This window comes from Octopus sinensis, linkage group LG10 (genome assembly GCF_006345805.1).
Source record: "Octopus sinensis linkage group LG10, ASM634580v1, whole genome shotgun sequence".
In the NCBI taxonomy this organism is placed as follows: domain Eukaryota; kingdom Metazoa; phylum Mollusca; class Cephalopoda; order Octopoda; family Octopodidae; genus Octopus; species Octopus sinensis.
The window spans coordinates 40,447,436-40,472,435 of record NC_043006.1 but is presented as its reverse complement, the minus strand read 5'-3'; the positions used below and the strand labels follow the sequence as shown (position 1 = coordinate 40,472,435).

At 37.2% G+C, this 25,000-nt stretch overlaps 1 protein-coding gene and 1 long non-coding RNA gene across 2 annotated transcripts in view; one reads left to right on the top strand and one right to left on the bottom strand.

Moving 5' to 3' along the window:
* Positions 1–25,000, bottom strand: part of LOC115216187 (deleted in malignant brain tumors 1 protein-like) — an 84,711-nt gene that overhangs the window by 50,803 nt on the left and 8,908 nt on the right. Inside the window, exons 4-14 of the mRNA XM_036506589.1 lie at positions 22,445–22,589; positions 20,936–21,099; positions 15,822–15,966; positions 13,973–14,136; positions 12,779–12,923; positions 12,201–12,364; positions 10,377–10,521; positions 7,786–7,949; positions 5,797–5,941; positions 3,461–3,624; positions 2,262–2,406 (exon numbers count right to left, since the gene is read on the bottom strand). Of these exons, the coding sequence (XP_036362482.1) occupies positions 2,262–2,406; positions 3,461–3,624; positions 5,797–5,941; positions 7,786–7,949; positions 10,377–10,521; positions 12,201–12,364; positions 12,779–12,923; positions 13,973–14,136; positions 15,822–15,966; positions 20,936–21,099; positions 22,445–22,589 (1,690 nt within the window). The remainder of the gene's footprint in view (positions 1–2,261; positions 2,407–3,460; positions 3,625–5,796; positions 5,942–7,785; positions 7,950–10,376; positions 10,522–12,200; positions 12,365–12,778; positions 12,924–13,972; positions 14,137–15,821; positions 15,967–20,935; positions 21,100–22,444; positions 22,590–25,000) is intronic.
* LOC118765105 overlaps positions 22,953–25,000 on the top strand; it is an 11,556-nt gene continuing 9,508 nt past the window's right edge. The window contains exon 1 of the long non-coding RNA XR_005000954.1: positions 22,953–23,038. This is a non-coding gene — a long non-coding RNA (uncharacterized LOC118765105). The remainder of the gene's footprint in view (positions 23,039–25,000) is intronic.

The following is a 25,000-nucleotide window of genomic DNA, read 5'->3' as shown; positions in this document are numbered from 1 at the left end:
ATGACTGCAAGTCCGCTGCCTAACCACTGGACCATTGCACCTCCACTCAAATGGATATAGACACGGTGTGAAAAAATGCGAATATAGCATTATGAGTATCAACAGAATGGTACTTTGAGCAAGTGTTCACACTGGGCATACAAGTTTTATTTTATGAACATTTTTCAGGTTGTACTGTCAGAACCATGAAACAAAGACCCGGTACACTCTGTGAAGTGGTTGGCATTAAGAAGGGTATCCAACAGTAGAAACCATGCCAAAACTAACATAAGAGCTCGACGTAGTTCTCCAGTTCATCGTAACATGTCAAACCGTCCAACCCATGCCAGCATGGAAAACGGACATTAAATTATTATTATTATTATTATTATTATTATGCATGCTGGACGAAATACTTAGCAGTATTTTGCCCGTTGCTACGTTCTGAGTTCAAATTCCACTGTGGTCGACTTTGCCTTTCATCCTTTCGAGGGGTCGATAAATTAAGTACCACTTGAGTACTGGGGTCAATGTAATCAACTTAAACCCATCCTTGCAAATTTCAGGCCTTGTGCTTATAGTAGAAATGACTATAAACCCAATGATGTAGTGAATAAAACTGTATAATGTTCATGAGTTGTACTTTTCTCATGGTACTGGCACAAATGAAACCAAAATAAAAATTTCTTAAAATGAAGCTTGGTGAAATATTAGTCCACTGTAAATACTTGTACAAAGTGCCATTCTATAATTATCAATAACAATTTATTTGCATTATGCTTTGACATGGTGTCTTCATCCAGTCAAGATCTATGTAAGGAATATTTCTTAAATGCGATTGGAATTGAATGAAAACACGTGATTCATTTAACGTTTTATGTCCACTTTTCCATGTCTGCATGGATCAGACGGAATTTGTTGAGGTAGGCTTTTCTACTATCGCATGCCCTTCCTGTCTTCGACTCTTACCAATTTCCAAGATTGGTATTTTCCACCCATGGCCAGTCATGTTTTTCATGAAAGACTGGAAGTGAACAACGCCACAACGCCACTCATTTACAATCATCACATTAAATCACAAGAGCACATACAAGAACACACACATTCCATATCTCTCTATATATAAATGGCAAAATGTCTGTGTGTGTGTCCTTTATACAAATCCACAATTTTTCAGTTAGAGGGCTCGCACTTTCTATGGTCATTTAAAACCATCCAAGGATGGTCGTGCACATTTTTACATTTCCCCAGTCACCCCACAAAGCCATTAAAAAAATCAATAGAAGTGACTTTTTTGTGAATTTTCTATCCAAAATCCAATCAAAATGCCTGAAGCTAGATACGCCAATTGAAGGCCAGCTAGCTGTACGTGATTGGTCGGAGATTTGGATAGTACTCGCGTGTATGTGTGTACGCATGTAGCTGTATATGCATGCACTAGTACTATGACCCGGCATTGCCGGGTCATAGTGCTAGTATATATATATATATATATATATATATATATACATTCCAGGTTCAGACCCATTGCATGGTATGTTGGGAAAGTATCTGCCCCAGCATGGACCTATTCTAAGAACTGAAACAAGTAAAAGTTAAAAGATGTGTGTGTGTGTGTGTGTGTGTGTGTGTGTGTGTGTGTGTGTGTGTGTGTGTACATGCATATGTATATGTATACATTCATGATGGGCTCCTACACAGTTTCTGCCTACAAAATCTACTATAGCCCAGTGCTATAGTAGAAAACACCAAGGCACTTGCCCAAGGTGTCATGCAGCAAGACTGAACCTGAGACCCAATGATTGGGAAGCAAGTCTCTTAACCATACAGCCACCTCTGTGAGCTGGTAAACGAAATTAGGTGGCTACCTTGTAGGAGGTCAGTTATTATAAAATAATATTAAAAGAAAGAAACATACCTACCTTGTCATGCCTTGGGAGGGTTATTGCACCAATAATCATAAATATTCACACTGGTGCATGTGCTTATTATAATAGGCATCATGACCCTCCCAAGACACAACAAGGTTTGTTTTAAGACATGAATTCACATAAAAGATTTTGTAAACAAAATACAAGAAGCTGTTGTTGTTCTCGAGTCCCTTTCCCCACCCTTGGTAAAACAAACCAATGATCAAAGGCTTTTCAGCATTGAACACCCCACTCTTACCATTTCTTTTCGACTTAGGTACAGTGTACTGAGATTCACAGCGGATCTGAGGCAGATTTGGTTATTTCTAGATGGTCGCGTAACCATATAGATATCAATGGAAGGCTTCTTACCTGTATCCAAGCATCCGGCATACAACTAATGCATCAAAACGATCCCATTGGTCATCACACACAGTGCCCCACATGCCATTGAAGAAAACCTCAACACGTCCCTCGCTTGAATTCAGTCCATCCACAAGTCTTACTGAGATGTGAGCTGAGTAAAAGAAAAAGAAAAAAAAAACAGCGTTATTGTATTAGAACAGTGCTACTCGAAGTGGTCGTCCGCGGACCAGTACTGGTCCATGAGCCATCAGCTGCCAGTCTGTGGTGAGTTTCTAGAAAAAAAAAAGAAACATTATAAAATGCTTATGCAATATTATTTTCTCCTCTAGGGACAAGTCCCGAAATTTGGGGGGGGGGGCCAGTAGATTAGATCGACCCCAGTATGCAACTGGTACTTAATTTATCGATCCAGAAAGGATGAAAGGCAAAGTTGACCTTGGCAGAATTTGAACTCAGAACATAACGGTAGACGAAATACCTATTTCTTTATTACCCACAAGGGGCTAAACACAGAGGGGACAAACAAGGACAGACATAGGTATTAAGTCGATTACATCGACCCCAGTACGTAACTGGTACTTAATTTATCGACCCCGAAAGGATGAAAGGCAAAGTCGACCTCGGCGGAATTTGAACTTGTTTCAGTCATTTGACTGCGGCCATGCTGGAGAACCACCTGTAATTGAGCAAATCGATCCCAGGACTTATTCTTTGTAAGCCTAGTACTTATTCTATCGGTCTCTTTTGCCCAAAGTGCTACACAGTGGGACTGAACCTGGAACCATGTGGTTCGTAAGCAAGCTATTTACCACACAGCCACACCTACGCTTATTGTCAACATAGTTCAATAAGTTGTTGTTTAGCCTCAGGTCAGTCCTGATCAAGCAGACTTATTATCAAAAGCTCTCCAATTGTGACCACTTCATCATTTGGTATATTTAAGTGCTAATTTGTGAAATGTAGCTTTGTTTTTTTGTAGGACAGTAGAATGCGTGTTGAGTCAAGTACATTGACCAAAGTACTTGACTGGTACTTTATGTTACTCACCCCGAATGGATGAAAGGCAAAGTCAACCTTGGAGGAATTTGAACTGAAAACGTAAAAAGCCGGAGGAAATGCTGCTCAGTACTTTGTCTGGGGCGCTAACATTTCTCTCATCTCACCGTCTCTCACCTCCTCATAAATAGGACTAATAACATACTTACTGCAATTAACGGCTGCCTCTCCATCTTCAGCACAGTCATGCACTCCCCATGGATCAGAACTGCACTGTTCAATCGAACTTTCGCTGCCATCGCAGTTCACCTCATCAAGCCATATTTTACCAGATCCTTTTCCAAACAGTTTGTTGGATATGATGTCACCATCGCTACAAATAAACAAGAATCATGAGTGAATAATGTTTCTCACCTTGTTATCGCTGTTATATAATCATTTGTGTGTTTGTGGTGTGCTTATATTTGTCAATGTAACAACATTGGCGAGCAGGCAGAATCGTTAGCACACCGGGCAACACACTTAGCAGCATTTCGTCCTTCATTACGGTCTGAGTACAAAAGCCACCTGGCTTGACTTTGCCTTTCATCCTTTCGGGGTCAATAAAATAAGTACCAGTTGCATACTGGGGTCGACGTAATCAACTTCCCTCATCCCCTGAAATTGCTCCCCTTCAGCCAAAATTTGAAGCCATTGTTATTATTATTATTATTATTACCACCACAAGGCAGTGAGCTGGCAGAATGGTTAGCATGCCAGGCGAAATGCTTAGTAGTATTTCGTCTGCCGCTACGTTCTGAGTTCAAATTCTGCCGGGGGTTGACTTTGCCTTTCATCCTTTCGAAGTCGATAAATTAAGTACTAGTTGAGTACTAGGGTCACGGTAATTGAACATCCCCCTCCCCCAAATTTTAGGCCTTGTGCCTATAGGAAAAAGGATTAATATTATTATTACAAAGATTCTCAAGGTGGTGAGCTGGCAGAAATCTAAGAGACAAAATGCTTTTCCACAGAAAAAATGCTGTGGAAAGAATACTTCCCACATTGATCATGCAATCTTTAAGCTTTCCTTCTCCCAAACTGCAGCTGATCCTTTTGGTCTCTTGTCAAAATGGTCCCCATCAACTTCGCATAGTCCACATTCCTTCTTCTTCTAAACTAAGCTGATTGAAAGCAGAACCCTCACAAATTAAAATTCCACCTTTGCTTATAGTTTTACATCCGACTCCACTTTACACACCCTTGATCAATCCCCTCTGAAGGCTCTATTTACCTCTTGTATTTTGAACCAGTAACTTATTATCAAATCATACAATTGTGGCATGTGTTGAGAAAGCTCTTTTTTCCCCACTTTCATTCAACTTTGGTAATCCCCTAATTTGGTTTTGTCCCCAATTTATTTATTTATTTCTATTCAAGAATGACCTACATGTCATCATATCCAACACAGCCCACTCACATGCAGATGACACAATCCTTCAACTACGTTTCAAGTGAAACCTAGAATGGGGTCCTGCATCTACATCTGAAACGGTACTGCTGATACTCGGCCAAACATCCTCAGCCACATCCTGAGATGGGCCTTTCAACTGACTGGCATTCATTCACTTATGACTATGTTCCAGTTTCCGGACCACAAGCATAATGTTTTTATCTCTCTCTGTCTTTTCAGTTGCTGCTATACTGACCTCTGCCCTTTGGGGTTGACTGATCTTGAATCTCCAACACTCAAATACTCATTCCACTTGACCCTCCACTCTTGTCACACTTTTTGTGCCCATCCCGCCTACCCCAACTTCACACAATCCACCATGCACATCTCTTCCTTGTTAATGTCGTTCCTACAATTGTTGACCTACAACGGTTTAAATGAAATATTAATGTCAGCTATTTCACCAGTCATGGGCCCTGCCCCTTCTTCCAGATACTTGCTTAAACCCTTCACTCCTAACAAAGCACAGGCCATCAACGATTTTTCTCCACTCTAGTCTGTCTTCTCCTACTTCATGCTGGTTGTGAATTGTCATCAGTTCTTCTTTAATTTTACTTTTGATGATGATGATGATGATGATGGTTGTGGTTGTGGTGGTGGTGGTAGTGGTGGTGGTGATGGTGATGGTGATGGTGGTGGTGGTGGTGATGATGATGATGATGATAATGATAATGCCGATGATGATGTGCTGACCCTATGCAAACCCATTTTTACTTCTGAGAAAATGCGCTCCATATTAATCTGACCACTGTCCTTTGACCTGCCCTGCATGGGAGGCTCTCCGCCCCTACGATATTGTGCTTTTCTGGTATAATTCTTAGGATCACAGAGGAAGACGCACAAGCCACCACACCACAAAAGCTGTACATAGTGATAGATCATCCAGAATGTAAGAAATGTTTCTTCTCAACTAAGGACAAAAACCTCATAAATTTGAAGATTTCTACTTGTCCAATAATTCAAAATACAAATTCTTTTTGTTGTTTGTTTTCTAAGACTAATGAAAAAAAAAAAAGAAAAATTGAATGATTAAGGTAACATAATATACTATACCTGTATCCTAGCATCCGGCATATAACAAGGGCGTCATTGCGGTCCCAACTATCGTTACATACGGCGCCCCAGTTACCATTATAGAACAACTCCACACGACCAATTCCATCTCTTTCACCTCCTTGAACTCTGGCAGAAATGGTTGCTAAAATATCGAGATGAAGAATATTCTTTTTAAAAATCAGATACATACATACATACATACATACATACATATATATATATATATATATATTATATATATATATATATTATATATATATATATATAATATATATATATAATACCTTTGCATTTGATTTTTTAATGTCTTTACCCCCATACTTTCGTGAGTTGAATCGAGCAAACACTATATGAGAGAGGTTTTCTTTAAGTATTAGAGATAGTTTTAAAAAAGGTTTTTTTTAGCTACTATTTCTAATGAGTTCAGTATGCGGCAAAGTAATTTATTTTACTAAGCCCTTTTATATAATGTAATAATTTGAATTCGCCTTAAATGGTCCCTTTGCATACTGAATACTTGGTGAAATTGATTAATAATTAATTAATTTTACCCTCAATTGTTGAAATTATAATTCATCTCTCTCTATTTAATGCCTCGGATTTTACCGAAAAAAGCATAGTGTTTACTGATTTTAACCCACGCTGGTGGAAAGGGGAGAGCAGAAATTCTTCGCTTGCATATTTGAGTTTGCTGGCACTGTTAGTTTCGAGCAGATCTTCAGAAGCGATAAGAAGCCGAAAGGGTATGCTCCCACTTTCAGTGTTTTCAAATCCAAACCAAGGAGTTCTGAGCTGATGATAGAAATGTCGAGTTGACTAATCTTGAAACGTACGTTCTCAAATAACCTTTGCATTTGATTTTTTAATGTCTTTACCCCCATACTTTCGTGAGTTGAATCGAGCAAACACTATATGAGAGAGGTTTTCTTTAAGTATCAGAAATAGTTTTAAAAAAGTTTTTTTTAGCTACTATTTCTAATGAGTTCAGTATGCGGCAAAGTAATTTATTTTACTAAGCCCTTTTATATAATGTAATAATTTGAATTCGCCTTAAATGGTCCCTTTGCATACTGAATACTTGGTGAAATTGATTAATAATTAATTAATTTTACCCTCAATTGTTGAAATATATATATATATATATATATATTATATATATATATATATATATATATATATATATATATACGCACACACACACACACATGCATACATTCCATAATTCATAGGCACAGGAGTGGCTGTGTGGTAAATAGCTTGCTTACCAACCACATAGTTCTGGGGTCAGTCCCACTGCATGGCATCTTGGGCAAGTATCTTCTACTATAGCCTCGGGCTGACCAAAGCCTTGTGAGTGGTTTTGGTAGATGGAAACTGAAAAGAAGCCCACCATATATATGTATATGTATATATATGTGTGTGTGTGTGTGCGTTTGTGTGTCTGTGTTTGTCCCTACAACATTGCTTGACAACCGATGCTGGTGTGTTTATGTCCCTGTAACTTAGTGGTTCGCAAAAGAGACCGATAGAATAAGTACTGGGCTTACAAAGAATAAGTCCCGGGGTCGATTTGCTCGACTAAAGGCGGTGCTCCAGCATGGCCACAATCAAATGACTAAAACAAGTAAATGAGTAAAAGAGTAAAAGAGAGCAATTGTCTCGGGAATAATATAAATGTCGAGTGTGTAACAATTTATATCTCCAATTTCATTCCATATTTTATTCAGCAATGTCTTTGTAATAATATAAATCCTATGTGTGTGATATGTCATTTCTTTGACGTGTTCCATTATTAAAAAGTTGCATAATGTAGGTCGTAACAGAATGATATTACTGATAAGCTAAGGTCAATTGGTGTCGGTTGTATTTCTGATGATAGAAAGACAAAATGAGCAGGTTCATGTTGTTTATATAAAGAGAGGCCTAAACCGCTAATTCGTAACTTAAACCAGAACAGTTTACCAACTAAATATGTCATATACTTACAACAGTTGACAGCTGCATCTTCATTATGTTCACAATCATGGTGTCCCCATCGATTACTCATACATTCTGACAGAGAGTGTTCAGTCCCAGTACAATTCACATTGTCCAGCCATATCTTTCCAGTGCCAGCACCAAAGTAGGCTTTGCTGTAGGCTACGGCATTGCTTCAAAATACAATATTAATATAACTTATTCTTCTTGATTATATGCAATCACACCAGTCCAGTAACAAAGTATACGTGTGTATTTATACATATATCACTTCACAAAACATTGTATAAATATGAAACACTTGAAGTCATAACCGACTTTCTCGAGAAGGAAAGTTTGATTCACTTACCGAACGATGAGCAGACCGAAACAAGCTGCAGTCCTGTTTCTTTACTAAAATAATCAACCCTCTACAGTTGAGTATGTAGCAGGAGCACTTGTCTGTCGCTGGGTTGAGTAGCTCTTTGGTTCTAGTCCTTCTAAGGACTAACTTCAGACCACAGAGCTACTCAACCCAGCGACAGACAATTGCTCCTGCTACAAGTACATCGAACTTTTGCATAAAAAAATTAAATTCTTCATTGTAAGCAAAAGAGTTTAGTTGATGAATATTTTACATTCTCGTATTTAACTGGATTCTTTCCATGGGTGTATATATGAACACACAAAATATGAACACCCAGCTAGCTGATCCAATGGCAAGTTGACGTACGGAACCATGGATAATAACTTCTTACTTGTGGACCTTTTCCATAAACAGCATGATTAATACACATGGTACAACTCATTTAGCTAAAACAATGAAACACTGTTGAAGCTCAACTCATAATTGCACTATCGTGTGGATTTCTCAGTCACATGTATTTTTCTATGTATAACAAGCCAGTGAAGGAGCTGTCCAACGGCTGAGGCTTTCCTAAGATTGCTCAACTTCACTGCTTCATTCCCTTTCAGGGGAATTTTAATCTAATTTTATGAGAGGAAGGATTAAATAGCCTGAAATACTGTGTGGCAACGAATGAACTCACCCACTGCATAACGTGTTGTGACGAGACAGCACAGGAAATGTTTGTACGAAAAAATAAAAAAAGGCAATTGGAGAGACACTGTCTACTTATCTACTTGAGGCTATAAACCATGTTTGACTGAGAAGTATCATATAAAACCACGCCAGTATTGAACAGAAAAATAGAACTAATGTTGACTTGCATACACAGTATCAAATTTCTATTTTGTGGGGTGACTAACAGTGTACTGATGACATCATAACATCATGCGAAAACACTGCCATCTTGTCTTTAATTTCAGTAGATGGAGGAGGGGAACAGACAATCAAAAAATCAGATTGGGAGCAGGAGGGAAGCGGATGGTAGTAGGGAAAAAGAGGGCAAGAAAGAGATGGAAAATGACGAAAATTGGATTAAAAGCATCCTGCCATACAATGGGCAACAGATGAAAGATCAATTATGATGATGTCTAATGTTGTCTCAACTCCCTGTCAGAATAACAAGGCATAGAAATATTTTGAAACAATGCCTGTCCTCAAGCCAGAATAGCAATAGCATACAAGAAGCCTGTCACCTTAGTTGCTGTCCAGTTCGAGACAGAGAGCGGTTCACCATTATGCTTGCAAATTAATCTTGTTTACAAATTATTTTTTTTGTAAATGTGTTGATACGGACATAGGAATCAATGAAATGGAAGTTCACATCAAAAAAGGTGAAATATTTTTACAAGCAATTACCACCTGTTCTGGTTTCCAAGCACAAATAAATGTTTTAAAAGAAATATGAAAATACAGGTTTTGGTAGGACATACAGATATTGAAAAATCTTGGGATTGTGAATGAAGGCTTCTTTAGAAATCAGAAGCCTGCCTAGAACTGCAGAGGGGAGTTAGACACGTGGGAATATATATCTAGCCTCTTCGAGATGTAAAGGTATGTAATCCTACTTTTCCAGCTCCCAAATTATTGACGACAGCATAAAATCTGTTCATCCAATGAAACATTACTTACATCTGAAGGTTTGTTCGTTCACACACCCATCTGTTTGATCGTTATTATTGCCACTGTATTAAGGCGGTGAGCTGGCCAAATCGTTAGCATGGCGGGCAAAATGTTTAGCGGCATTTAGCTCGTCTGTACATTCTGAGTTAAAATTCTGCCGAGGTTGACTTTGCCTTTCATCCTTTTGGGTTCGATAAATTAAGTACCAGTTGTGTACTGGGGTCAATCTAATTGACTGGCCCCTCCCACAAAATTTCGGGCCTTGTGCCTAGAATAGAAAAGACTATTGAAGGCAGAGAGCTGGCAGAATTGTTAGCATGGCAGGCGAAATGCTTCATGGTATTTCATCTGTCTTTACGTTCTGAGTTCAAATTCTGCCGAGGTCAACTTTGCCTTTCATCCCTTCAGGGGTCGATTAAATAAGTACCACTTATGCACTGGGGTAGATGTAATCGACTTAATCTCTTTGTTCTTGTTTGTCCCCTCTATGTTTAGCCCCCTGTGGGTAATAAAGAAATAAATACATATGTATGTCGGCCAGTGACTTGTACAACAGGGACAATATCTAAAAAGAAAAAAGAAAGTGACCTACCTATAGCCCAGCATACGACAGATTACTAAGGCATTGTTGTTACTCCAGTTATCATCACAAATTGTCCCCCATTCTCCGTTGAAAAACACCTCTACACGTCCATTCCCTAGTGAGTTTCCATCCTTGAGTCGTACAGAGATGTTTTCTGCAACATAAAACAAAACAATGATACTTCTATTTTTTTCCACTTATATTTCAAAATCAGCTTCAATTAGTTTCTGTCTTTTCCACTTCTTTTTCTATATATATCCCACCAAGGTCAGAGAGTTCGCTGGCCATTCCCTATGTAGAGCTTACAGCATGGTTGGCCCGACAGTGGCCTGTGAGCAGGAGGCCAACAGTCTGGTTGTGGAGACAGCAGAGTCGTCTCAAGGTGGTTGTGGATCAAGAGGTGTGAGCCCTGAAGTGGGCAGTGCTACAAGGAATGGTGCTAATTGGACACAAGCTTGAGCTAGATCAACCCTAAATGCATCTCCTGGATGGGTGGGTGTTGTTTATCTAATGTAGAAAGACTCGAAACACCTATTGACCCCAGGAAAATCACTCATGGTGTGTCTGGGTACGTCACAGAATGATGTATGGAAAAATATAGTGGAGAGCTACAAAAATAATTTTAACACAGCGAATAGTATCAATAATATCAATAGTTCTCAAACAATGTGTTGCACAGGTTGTCTGAGTGCAGTTTTTTTTTTATATAATCTATAGGTGCAGGCATGGCTAAGTAGTAAGAAGTTAGTTTCTCAATCACTTCGTTCCGGGTTCAGTACCACTGCATAGCACTTTGGGCAAGTGTCTTCTCCTATACCCTTGAGCCAACCAATGCCTTGTGAGTAGATTGGGTAAACGGAAACTGAAAGAATCCTGCCGTGTATATATATATATATATTATATATATATATATATATATATATGTATATATATATATATGTATATATATATATATATGTATATATATATATATGTATATATATGTATATATATATATATATATATATATATATATATATATATATGGAGGCGCAATGGCCTAGTGGTTAAGGCAGCGGACTCAGACATAGGATTGCGGTTTCGATTCCCAGACCGGGTGTTGTGAATGTTTATAAAGCGAAAATACCTAAAGCTCCAAGAGGCTCCGGCAGGGGCTGGTGGCGATCCCTGTTGTAAACTTTCGCCACAACTTTCTCTCACTCTTTCTTCTGTTGGCCTGCTCACTTAGCTAGCTGGGTGGTGTCATTTGAAGGCTAAAACAATGCGAAACGCATTGTGACCAGCGATGTGTAGCAACATCTGATAGCCTGGTAGGTCACGGTGATCACAGTGATATATATATATATATATATATATATATATAAATACATACATATACATGCATATATATATATATATATATATATATATATGTATATGCATACACACACATACATATATATGTGTGCATTTGTGTGAGTGTGTGTGTGTTTGTGTGTGTGTGTGTGTGTGCATGCATGTGTGTGTGTCTGATTGGGATACAAGACCGTCGCAGGATTACTCATTTTTGCCAGCTGAGTGGTCCAGGAATCGATACCACGACCTGGCGATCGTGAGTGCAACACGTTAACCACTAAGTGTTGCTTAAAGAAATAATCTGTGAACATTAATCAAATGAGCCCAATTTATAAATATTTATTAAATATAATTTGTAGGAGTTGAGAGACTGATATGGACTGTCACAAAATCGTACGTTAATTCCCAATCTTTATATAATTTTTTTACCTCTTTTTCTTAGGTTCTCTTACAAAGGAAGAAATTAAAAAAAAACAACAACAAATATATGAAACCTACGGCAATGGACTCCAACTCTTTCATTAACTATCTGCTGATAACTTCTCCATTTACTTCTGTTGCATTGGTCTATGGACATCTCAAACCCATCGCAATCCACATTGTCTAACCATAATGGCTCAAATGCCAAAAACGGTCTTGCCACTTTATAGCCGATTCCATCACTGCAAACAGACAAATGAAGAGTGAAATCACATTATATACATACATACATACATACATACATACATACATAAATACATACATACATATATGTGTATGTGTGTGTGTGTGTGTGTGTATATATATATATGCATATATATGTGCATATAATGTGATTGTATATATATATATATATATACATATACATATATACACATACATGCATACGTATGCATGTATATGTATATGTATATATGTATACATATACGCTCACATAAATATATCTTTGTAGAGAAAGACATAGATTGATAGACAGATAGATAGATAGATAGATAGATAGATAAATAGATAGAGAGAGAGAGAGGGAGGGAGAAAAGATGAGAGAAGGAGAGAGAATGGAGAATGGAATCATTAATTACGTGACCAGAGCTACATACCTGTATCCCAGCATGCGACAAACAACCAAGGCATCATTATGGTTCCAATCAGAATCGTAAATAGTACCCCATTGTCCACTGAAAAACACTTCCACATGGCCATTTGAGGAACTGTTACCACCGACCAGACGTACTGATATATTTTCTTTGCAAATAAAATAGAACATTTTTCAAATGTTAGTCAAATAAACATGAACAAGACAAATATTATGAAATAAGATATGTATTGTATAAGTCAGGGAAATCATATTTAATTCAGTGAGGGTTAAAATATAATTGATTAATAATATTAATTACATGAAGAACATTATATATTTGAAAAACATGAATTACAATGATATTTTCCGATTTTTTTTCCATTTTAATGATGAGATGTTTACAAATCGAGAAGAAAAAAAATTGGAAAATCAAAATCTTCATCCTCTTTGTCTGTAGAAATCATAATTAATTTAGCTGGTGCAGAATAATATAACAGAAAGTAGGCGAAAGTCTTTAAGGCCAAGTCTCTACTTGATCTGGAGCAGCAGTTGCTTGCATTTGCTAAAAATTTCTGTTTTATTATTCTACATCAGCTAGATTAATTATAATTTTCTCACACAAAAAGAACAAAGAATTTGATTTTCTTACTTTTTTTTCTTTTCATTTCACTTTCTTCATCAACTTTCTTTGCATTGTTTGCTTCTTGTTAGACCAGTGCCATAGTTTTTAAATACACCTAACACATAAAAAGCACCAACCAATCGTGGCCATTTGCCAGCCTCCTCTGGCCCCTGTGCTGGTGGCACGTAAAAAGCACCCACTACACTCATGGAGTGGTTGGCATTAGGAAGGGCATCCAGCTGTAGAAACACTGCCAGATCAGACTGGAGCCTGGTGCAGCCTCCTGGCTTCGCAGACCCTGGTTGAACCGTCGAACCCATGATAGCATGGAAAACGGACGTTAAACGATGATGATGATGATGATGAATATACATTGAGCCTGAGAGATTGCTTGGAGATATATGGTATGTAATATAAATCTTCCAATTTATTGTATCTCTAAAACATGAAACTATTAGTAGCTCTTTTGCAAATTGTGTATATTAAATGATTTATACACGCACCTGTACATATAGATACAGAAACATACACGCACGCAGATTACATTTACATACAATAGAATACAATTTAGCATAGCTATAAATTCCTACATACTACATTCGACAGCTGCATCTTCTGCATGTCGGCAGTCATTTTCACCCCACATGCTCTTTTGGCAGCTTGCAATGGAAGGCTCGTTACCCGTGCAATTCATATTGTCAAGCCATATTCGGCCAGAACCGGTACCATATTTCCCCTTGGAGTATGCAACGCCATCGCTGAAACAAATTATATGAAAGCGATTGATTAATATTAATGCTTTTGTCAAAATTTCATCAGCCACACACACAGGATAATAAAAACCACGAAGAAATTTCTTAGTCTATCTTTCATATTATATTTTATAAATATATTTTAAGGCAGCGAGTTGGCAGAATCGTTAGCACATCCAGCAAAATGCATAGCGGTATCTCATTCATTTTACGTTCCGAGTTCAAATTCTGCCAAGGTTGAATTGTCTTTCCTCCTTGACAGAGACTGATAGAATAAGAACCAGTTGAAAACTAGAATTGATGTCATCGAGAAGCCCCTCCCCTCCGGCAAATTTTCAGGCCTTGTGTCCATAGAAGAAAGGATTATGAAATTAATTATTAGACAGTGAGCTGGCAGAATCGTTAGCATGATCGGACAAATTACTTAGTGGCATTTATTTTGGCTCATTACTTTCCAAGTTCAAATTCCAATGAGGTCAACTCTGCCTTTCATCCCTTTTGGGTTGATAAGTAAAGTATTTACGGGAGGTAGTAAGTCAATTACATTGACCCTCCATTTAACGGTGAGGGCAGGGTAATGTAATTAACCCCTCAAAATTGTTGACCTTTATCCCTGCTATAGACTGGTGTCCCATTCATGGGGAATGTCTGATCTCGGTAACTTATACGCCATGGATACCAGGTAACCACCATTATAAATTCTAGGACACAAGCAAAAATTTAGAAAGCAAGAATTAACAAGAGCACTCAGTAAGTGCAAAGCCCCACCAAGGCAACACCAAAGTCATCTCAATGATTAACTAAAGAAAGACATCTCCCCCAGCTGGTTATTGACACACTTTCTGTGCCCTATCAGTATTTGTAAAGGGAAGCCATCTTTCTCATCTCCAGCCTGACATGATAGGGCACAGAAAGTGTGTCAATAGCCAGCTGGAGGAGGTGTCCTCCTGGGGCTACAAGCTACAGTAGCATCAACCCTTAAGAGTTAGCCACATTTAGGTGGCAAATATACATCACAATGTCATGCAGCTATTGTTTATACCTCGCTCAGAGATTTATTATTGCTTGTTTCCACTTTTTCAAGATCAGTGACTTTCCATCACTGGAAAAAGTATATATATATATTTGCATTGAGAATCACTTCCTATCACCAACCGGTGGTTGTCACACACTGATTAGGGGTCAATATCTAGAAATTTGGATCCGTGTGTTTCACACCAGGCTGGAGATGGGAAAGATGACTTCCCTTTGCAAATACTGATAGGGTACAGAAAGTGTGTCAATAACCAGCTGGAGGAGATGTCTTTCTGGAGCTACAAGCTACAGTAGCATCAACCCTTAAGGGTTAGCCACATTTAGGTGGAAAATATAATTCACGATATCTCTATGGTAACTGAAGCGACTTTGCTTTTTAGCAGTTGAAATATGTCACAAACATATTTTAACTAACCTAATCTATTTTTTTATGCCCAAACATCACTTGGCGCTAATATTTCAGTAATATACATACATACATACATACATGTACATATATATATATACTTTATGGATAAACAGCAGAACAAACAAAGAGTATTATTTATTCCAAAAATGTAATGTTGCGCACTCATTCTTACTATTTGATACTGTTGTGTGTGTGTGTGTATATGTGTGTATATCAAAGAACATTAAAAAATACAAACATTGTCTACCTGTATCCCAGCATGCGACACACTGCCATTGCATCCCTGTGATCCCAGTAGTCATCACATATTGTACCCCATTCTCCATTATAATAAACTTCAACACGTCCTTTTGATTTATCTTCACTTCCGGCAAGTCTAACAGCAATATTCACTGAAAATGAAATTTATGAAAATATTAATTTTATAGGATCATAAAAAACAGATTTTTTTCATATGAATGAAAACATAGATAGACTTTTTGCTGACTTCCACAAACAAGTGTTCGAGTTGATGGACCAGTAGAGCTAACAAATCATTATTTCCCTTCTAACATGCCTCATCTCTGCACCGACCTTATCCTTTCATTTTAATTTTCTTAACATCTTTCTTCATTCCTTTATTTTTCTTTTGATGAAGAGCATATGTCCGAAACGTCAAAAATCTTTTCATCCTTCTGAATCGTTAGCTAATGCATTAGTTAAAACCTGTCCATCTGTATTGCCTTGTTATTTATTTTTAATGCTTACACAGATGTCTTTTCTTTTTTCAACATCCTCTACACTGCATTCAATCTTCCGTGACAACCTCACTTCCTTCTTCTCTCTTTTCATTCTTTCTTTCTCCTTACTCTCTTCTTTTCCTGCCTTCAATATGCTTAACTTCCACACTTTCCTTCACCCATTTTACTTCCCAACTTGTCTCTCCTGTGGTGTCCTTACTTTGTGTCCAAAGCCTTCTTAATACATAATCATTTGATTATTTATGAGGCTAACAATTCCACAGCTACATATGCTTCTGATGTCAGCTTCAGCCAGCCTTGGCCTGACAACATGATAAAAACGGGACTGTCTAATTATGCTTACAGTCTAAGGTCTCCACAATATTTGTGTGTATATATATATATATATATGGGAGAAGGGAAGAATTCACAAAAAAAAAACAACAAAAGATGAAGAAATGTATTGGCATAACGCTCAGGAAGTAGAAAAGTCTTTAATGTTTCGAGCCTACGCTCTTCCAAGAAACAAGGAGAGAAAATAAAGAATGTGTAGTGGCTAGCGATCTATCATGGTGAAGGTATATATATCTCAAGATTAATCAGCCGAAATTGCGAGGATGATCCGGTTCTTGACTGAAGATTGAAGGCTTCGAATGTCCCGTCCGTGTTTTTTGTATCGTCTTCTACATGTTTTACGTTCTTGTCCCAGTTTGTATTTTTCTACATATAATATATATAGCGGCGCCCGTACCCTCTTTGGCATTGTATGTAAGTACATATTCCTTTAAATTTGGTACGACTCTATAACACTGTCTCTCTCTCCTACATTTCTCTGCCTTTCACACTTTGCACTCTACTTTGATCTGTCTCTTTCTCTATCTCTCTACTTCTCCTCCTCCTTTTCTCTTTTCTTGCCTCTGATTCTTTGGTCTCCTCTTCCCCCACTCTCTCACATTTCTCTGTCTTTCTCACTTTGCACCTCACTGATTCTGTCCCAAGCCAATCCTTGGCATGCTCTCTTTCTTCTCCCCTCTTTAATTCCTTCTTTCTCTCTCTTCTCCCCCCTTTGGTGCCTTCGTCCCTCTTTTTCTCTCTCTCTTTGATTCCTTTGCCCCCCCTTTTTTTCTCTCTCTCTTTGATTCCTTTGCCCCCCCTTTTTTTCTCTCTCTTCTCCTCTCACGTGACCGCTGGTCAACCAGCCTTTCGGCTTCTAACCAGTGCCATGAGAACATTGTTGTCTTCGTCTGCCGAAAAAGGCATTTTTTTCCAAATACGCCAGCTAAACTAAGTTGTACTGTCTATAGTCGTAAGACACCCACTGTTTTTGTCCTGTTATTACCATTATTGTTTTTTGTATTTATATTCGTGTGGCATCGTCCATTTTTCTGTCCTTGTTTCGTATACATTCGATCCTTTTTCAAAGAAATCTAATGCTCGTAGCTTAGTTTTTCCTTGGGGCTGGCCGGATCGGAGCGATCTCAAGATTAATCTGCCGAAATTGCGAGGATAATCCGGTTCTTGACTGAAGATTGAAGGCTTCGAATGTCCAGTCCGTGTTTTTTGTATCGTCTTCTAAATGTTTTACATTCTTGTCCCAGTTTGTATTTTTCTACATATAATATATATATATATTATATATATATATATATATATATATATATATATATATAATATATATATATATATAATATATATATATATATATATATATATTATATATATATATATATATATATATATGTATATTGTTATTCTACCAATTATATACGTTTTTATTATTTTTTTTGCAATTTACTTAATCATTGATATTTTATTGCTATTTTAATTTTAATATTTCTATTATATGTAATTTTCTAGATGGTGTAATTTAATTGTTCACTTTGAATTGATAAAAGGTGTTTTTTTCTAATTTTTTATATATATATATTATATTGTGTGAAATTTGATTTAGTATTTCTAAATTGAATTTTTTTCCCTGTAAGTTTGGATTTATATTCCCTCAAATAATTATTATCATATATATATATATATATGTGTGTGTGTGTGTGTGTGTGTATATATGTATATATATATATATATATATATATATACATATATATATATATGTAGTAAAGAAAAAATAAGATGGCTAGCAGCAAGCTGTTTCGCCTCATACCGAAGGGATTAGAAATGGTAGTCAAAGACCGTTTTTCCAATTTCTATAAGTGGAGAATCCAAAAACGAAGGCCCTTACGGCTCACATACACAAAACCGGAGTGGCAAATATACGAAGTCAGTCACTTACCGTTAATAGCGAACATATGTTTCTGGATCGCAAACATAGAAATCAGTTGAATTCCGTCATCGGCGCTATATTCGATAGCTTTACCAAATGCCACTAGCCTCACTTCTGACCCAGCGACATCAGATAGTGGGGGGAGGAGCGCAGATGTTAAAACTAAGTGGCGACTGGAAACGTAAATTTTCCCTCCAAAATTTGCCATGCGCGCGTTCTGCGGTAAATCGTAAAATGTAATGAGGAATCCACATGGTATGCATAAAAAGGGTAAATAATTTTCCTGTGGTTTTTCATGTAACCAACAATTTTTACTGGAAATTTCGGTATGTAAATCGACAAATAATTGTCAGGACCTTTGTAAGGTTCAGTGAATAGTAAGGAAAAAATAAGATGGCTAGCAGCAAGCTGTTTCGCCTCATACCGAAGGGATTAGAAATGGCAGTCAAAGACCGTTTTTCCATTTCTATAAGTGGATAATCCAAAAACGAAGGCCCTTACGGCTCACATACACAAAACCGGAGTGGCAAATATACGAAGTCAGTCACTTACCGTAATAGCGAACATATGTTTCTGGATCGCAAACATAGAAATCAGTTTGAATTCCGTCATCGGAACTGATTTCTATGTTTGCGATCCAGAAACATATGTTCGCTATTAACGGTAAGTGACTGACTTCGTATATTTGCCACTCCGGTTTTGTGTATGCGAGCCGTAAGGGCCTTCGTTTTTTGGATCTCCACTTATAGAAATTGGAAAAACGGTCTTTGACTGCCATTTCTAATCCCTTCGGTATGAGGCGAAACAGCTTGCTGCTAGCCATCTTATTTTTTCTTTACTATATACTGAACCTTACAAAGGTCCTGACAATTAATTTGTCGTATTTACATACCGAAATTTACCGGTAAATAATTGTTGGTTACATGAAAAACCACAGGAAAATTATTTACCATTTTTACTGCATTACTATGTGGATTCCTCATTCCATTACGATTACCCAGAAAGCGCGCATGGCAGAATTTTGGAGGGAAAATTTACGTTCCCAGTCGCCACTTAGTTTTAACATCTGCGCTCCTCCCCCCACTATCTGATGTCGCTGGGTCAGAAGTGAGGGCTAGTGGCATTTGGTAAAGCTATCGAATATAGCGCCGATGACGGAATTCAAACTGATTTCTATGTTTGCGATCCAGAAACATATGTTCGCTATTAACGGTAAGTGACTGACTTCGTATATTTGCCACTCCGGTTTTGTGTATGTGAGCCGTAAGGGCCTTCGTTTTTGGATTCTCCACTTATAGAAATTGGAAAAACGGTCTTTGACTGCCATTTCTAATCCCTTCGGTATGAGGCGAAGCAGCTTGCTGCTAGCCATCTTATTTTTTCTTTACTATATACTGAACCTTACAAAGGTCCTGACAATTAATTTGTCGTATTTACATACCGAAATTTACCGGTAAATAATTGTTGGTTACATGAAAAACCACAGGAAAATTATTTACCATTTTTACTGCATTACCATGTGGATTCCTCATTACATTACGATTACCCAGAAAGCGCGCATGGCAGAATTTTGGAGGGAAAATTTACGTTTCCAGTCGCCACTTAGTTTTAACATCTGCGCTCCTCCCCCCACTATCTGATGTCGCTGGGTCAGAAGTGAGGGCTAGTGGCATTTGGTAAAGCTATCGAATATAGCGCCGATGACGGAATTCAAACTGATTTCTATGTTTGCGATCCAGAAACATATGTTCGCTATTAACGGTAAGTGACTGACTTCGTATATTTGCCACTCCGGTTTTGTGTATGTGAGCCGTAAGGGCCTTCGTTTTTGGATTCTCCACTTATAGAAATTGGAAAAACGGTCTTTGACTGCCATTTCTAATCCCTTCGGTATGAGGCGAAACAGCTTGCTGCTAGCCATCTTATTTTTTCTTTACTATATACTGAACCTTACAAAGGTCCTGACAATTAATTTGTCGTATTTACATACCGAAATTTACCGGTAAATAATTGTTGGTTACATGAAAAACCACAGGAAAATTATTATTTACCATTTTTACTGCATTATATATATATATATATATATATATATATATATATATATATATACATATATGTAAGATATATACACATATATACAATGAGCTTCCACACAGTTACCATCTACCAAATTCATCCACGATGCAGTGGTCAGCTGGAGCTTTAGTATAAGACACTTATCCAAGTTGCTGCACAATGGAGCTGAATCCAAAAGTCTGTGACTGGAAAACGAGCTTCTTAAACATACAACCATTTCTAAAAGAAAAAAAAATTCCAACTACCACACGCACACCTTGCCTATATTCATAGATACGTTACAATACGTACTACACTTGAGAGCTGCATCATCGTTGTGCGTACAGTTGTGCATGCCCCATGGTTCGGCTTGACATTGTCCCAGAAAATCTTCGGTTCCGGAACATCTCAATCCATCCAACCATATTTTACTAGAACCCGGCCAAAAGTCTGTATTTGATTTCACCAAAGCATCACTGAAATTAAAGGAAAGAGCAAACTTATATATATATATATATATATATAAATTTTTAAAATAGGATAAAATCTTTATAAGAATTTATCAAGAAGTTAGCATGAAAAACCTCATAAGGGAAAAATTTATAAATTATTCCCTTTAGATATAATTTATTTATATTAAAGGCATTACTATACATAAATGCCTCATGCTAGGAGGGACTCTTAAAGTCAAAAACTACCATAAACACACACACACTCTCACACACACACACACACACACACTCACACACACACACACACACACACACACACACACATAACTAATTTGTTTTGCGCTGAATCATGGCATGAAATAAATATGTTATATATGTGTTATATATATAAATTCTTTATATTTAAAAAGGCCATATATATATATATATATATAGAGTAATGCTAATTGCTAAGTTGTTATATATATATATGCACGTGATTGCATGTGTGTGTGCATTATGCACAGCACAGCATAAATCAGACGATCTGAAATATATTTTAATATCACTGATCCTCACTGTGCATTAAATAAGAATGTAAACAATATTTTTATGTTACTGATATGTGGGGTAAAAAAGGAGAGGGTTGTTGGCAGATGTGTCATCATTTTTTGGCCGCTCCTTAGAGAATACGCATACCCAATTTCCTTCCTCAATAAGTAATGCAGGCCAGCTGCTTTATAGAGTAGTCATAAGTGACGTTAGCACGTTAGTAGTTAATCTAATTTACATATTTGTGCTCTAAATGGTGCGTCATCAGCTAAGCAATATGTATTTTATGCGCAACAAATAGTACAAAGACTCAATGTGAATGACCTAAGAATGTAAACATTTTTTTCAACATCAGATCCTACTGGGTTCGCAGGAAGAGGAGGTCTGATGTTGAAAGGCCAGAAATCCACTGAGATCTGAGAAACATCACCAAACAAATATGATCAATTGTCTACTTGGCCAAATTCGATCAAATGTCCGCTGGTCAAATTCGGTACCTGTCTACTCTATGCTTGGGGATAAAGGAAGATTATTTTACATTGCCTATTTGAATTTTAATTCTACAAGAAAATATTTTTCTCTGGAGGCACGTGGAGATTTTCTTGTTCAGAATATTGAGCACTTATGTTAAGATACAATACTTTTCTGCAATGCAAGGGTTGTACGGTATGTTACACTTACGTATCGTATGGAATATTTTGACCCCACGCACACGCGCGTGCATGCACATGAATAAATATGCACACACAGAGCTACATAAAAACATAATTGTTCACGTACAAATTTACACACACATTGACAGATTCATGAGAAAGTTAAAAGGAAAGCTGTCACTTACTTGTATCCTAACATTTGACAGACAATCAAAGCATCATCGTGGTCCCAGCTGCTGTCACATACGGAACCCCATTGGTCATGAAAGAACACCTCCACACGACCCTCGAATTTGTTGTCACTACCAACCAGTCGTACAGATACGTGCTCTATGTGGAGGTATCATTCAGAGAAAAGAGAAAAATGGAAACAAGGGAATATTATCAGAGTGAAGGTTAGATACCCACCTATGTGTACATGTTTATGAATATATGCAATGTGTGTGTGTGTGTGTGTGTGTGTCCATGTGTATGTGTATGTATATGCATGTATGCAGTGGTGGACAGGGTCTAAAGATATTGATTGCCAGAAGACTAAGGGGGCCCACCCGCAACTGCAATGCTATCATTTAATTTTTTTTTTTTTTGGTAAAAGTATTCTTTTCAACTGTCTACAAACACAGCCAGGCTGAAATAATTAATGCATTCTTCCAGGAGCAAATAAAAAAAATTTCGAAACTTGAGGGGATGGGCCCCTTAGGTACTAACATGGGCCCCCATATATGGATTCTAATGGTGCAGGGGCGCACTTGCTATCGGGCAACTTGGCAACCTGGCCAGTGACATACGCTATGTTTAAGATAGCATGTTTGCATTGGTACGAACACTCACCCGCACACATGCATGCTCGTGCACACACACACATGTAAATAAACACACCCATACAAGTACATACACACATGTTTGATGCATATGTGTACTCTAGCTAGTCAAAAAGCAGCTCAAAGCATAATCTTATGAATATATAATCTATATGTAAATATAAATATTTTTGTAAGTAGAATATATACTACAACCGTGTTTCTCAGAACAAGCTAACCAATTATCCGAACAAAGAGTAACTCAAATTTATCAAGATTAATTATGATAGAAATATTCAAGAGACTTGGGTGTCACTGGTAGATTAATTTTCGGTTTTCCCAGTGTTGAGATCTGGTTAATGATGTGAATAACTGTATAAATTCAAGTACCAGTTTGACCGCAGAATGATGGTATCGTATTCTGATAATATCTTTATTTTTATGATAAATTCATGCTACAAATTGTTTTTTCCCCCCTCGCTAACAGGATTACACACACACACATACACACACACAAATAAACACACATACAGAAGACAGACATACGCATATTAATATATATGTAAATCAAGATTAATTATGATAGCAATATTCAAGAGACTTGGGTGTCACTGGTAGATTAATTTTCGGTTTTCCCAGTGTTGAGATCTGGTTAATGATGTGCATAACTGTATAAATTCAAGTACCAGTTTGACCGCAGAATGATGGTATCGTATTCTGATAATATCTTTATTTTTATGATAAATTCATGCTACAAATTGTTTTTTCCCCCCTCGCTAACAGGATTACACACACACACATACACACACACAAATAAACACACATACAGAAGACATACATACGCATATTAATATATATGTAAATCTATGTATGTATATACAGGAGGTTGCTAAAAGTTCCTGGCTTTGGGGAAAAGAAAATACAGGAAGATCAGTTAATTATGATTTTATTCAACATATTCTCTTCTCAGATTCACACACTCTTTGCAGCAGTTCTACAGGTTTTCTAAGCCTTATAAAAGAACTCGGAGGTTTTGGGCCTCCAACCAGGCCTTTCCCGATAATCCAAAAACCAGCAACTTTTCAGCACCCCCTCATTCGTATATGTATGGGTGTGTATTTATTAATAAATATATATATATATATATATATATATATTATATATATATATTATATATATATATATATATATAATAATAATGAGAATAATAATAATAATAGTAATAATAATAATAATTATATATATAATTATAATAATAATGATAATAATAATAATAATAATAATAATAATAATAATAATAATAATAATAATAATAATAATAATAATAAACTGCCCTGATGCAGTACCAGGCAGTGGCTCTCATGCCTTCTGATCTTAACTGATTGGAAGTGTTATCATGTACATTGTTTGTCTTGGTATAAAAGATGGGCTACAGCAAATATTCTGCTCAATACCACAGATTTGCTTGTTAGTTGTTTGACCTTAACCAGTTGAGCATGTCCCTTAGTGGCTGACGATATGTGCATCTCTGATCACGAGCAGAAGTAGTGGGGGAGCATCATAGCCATGTGTTGAGAAGGATTCTTTGGGGTTTGAATAATTCACCTCTGGAAACATGGGTGTTTCGTTCAACGTCCTTAAATAACCCTTATTCAAGGACCTTTTGAGCGGGATGGGTTACTCGATCTGAAGAAAATTCTAACTGGGCCCCACCTGCAAGGTCATGTGCTGTTTACCTTGATATGAGATCACCATGTCGCGCACATATGGTTGTGATGCATGTGCCTGGTGTACCCTTATCAGACGGGTAGTCATGATGGGTATACTGGGCTTCGTATATTTTACCCCAGTGTCACTTTGATGGCATGCTCTGCTCGCTCACTCAATAATAGTAATAATAATAATAATTATATATATATATAATTAAATAATAATAATAAT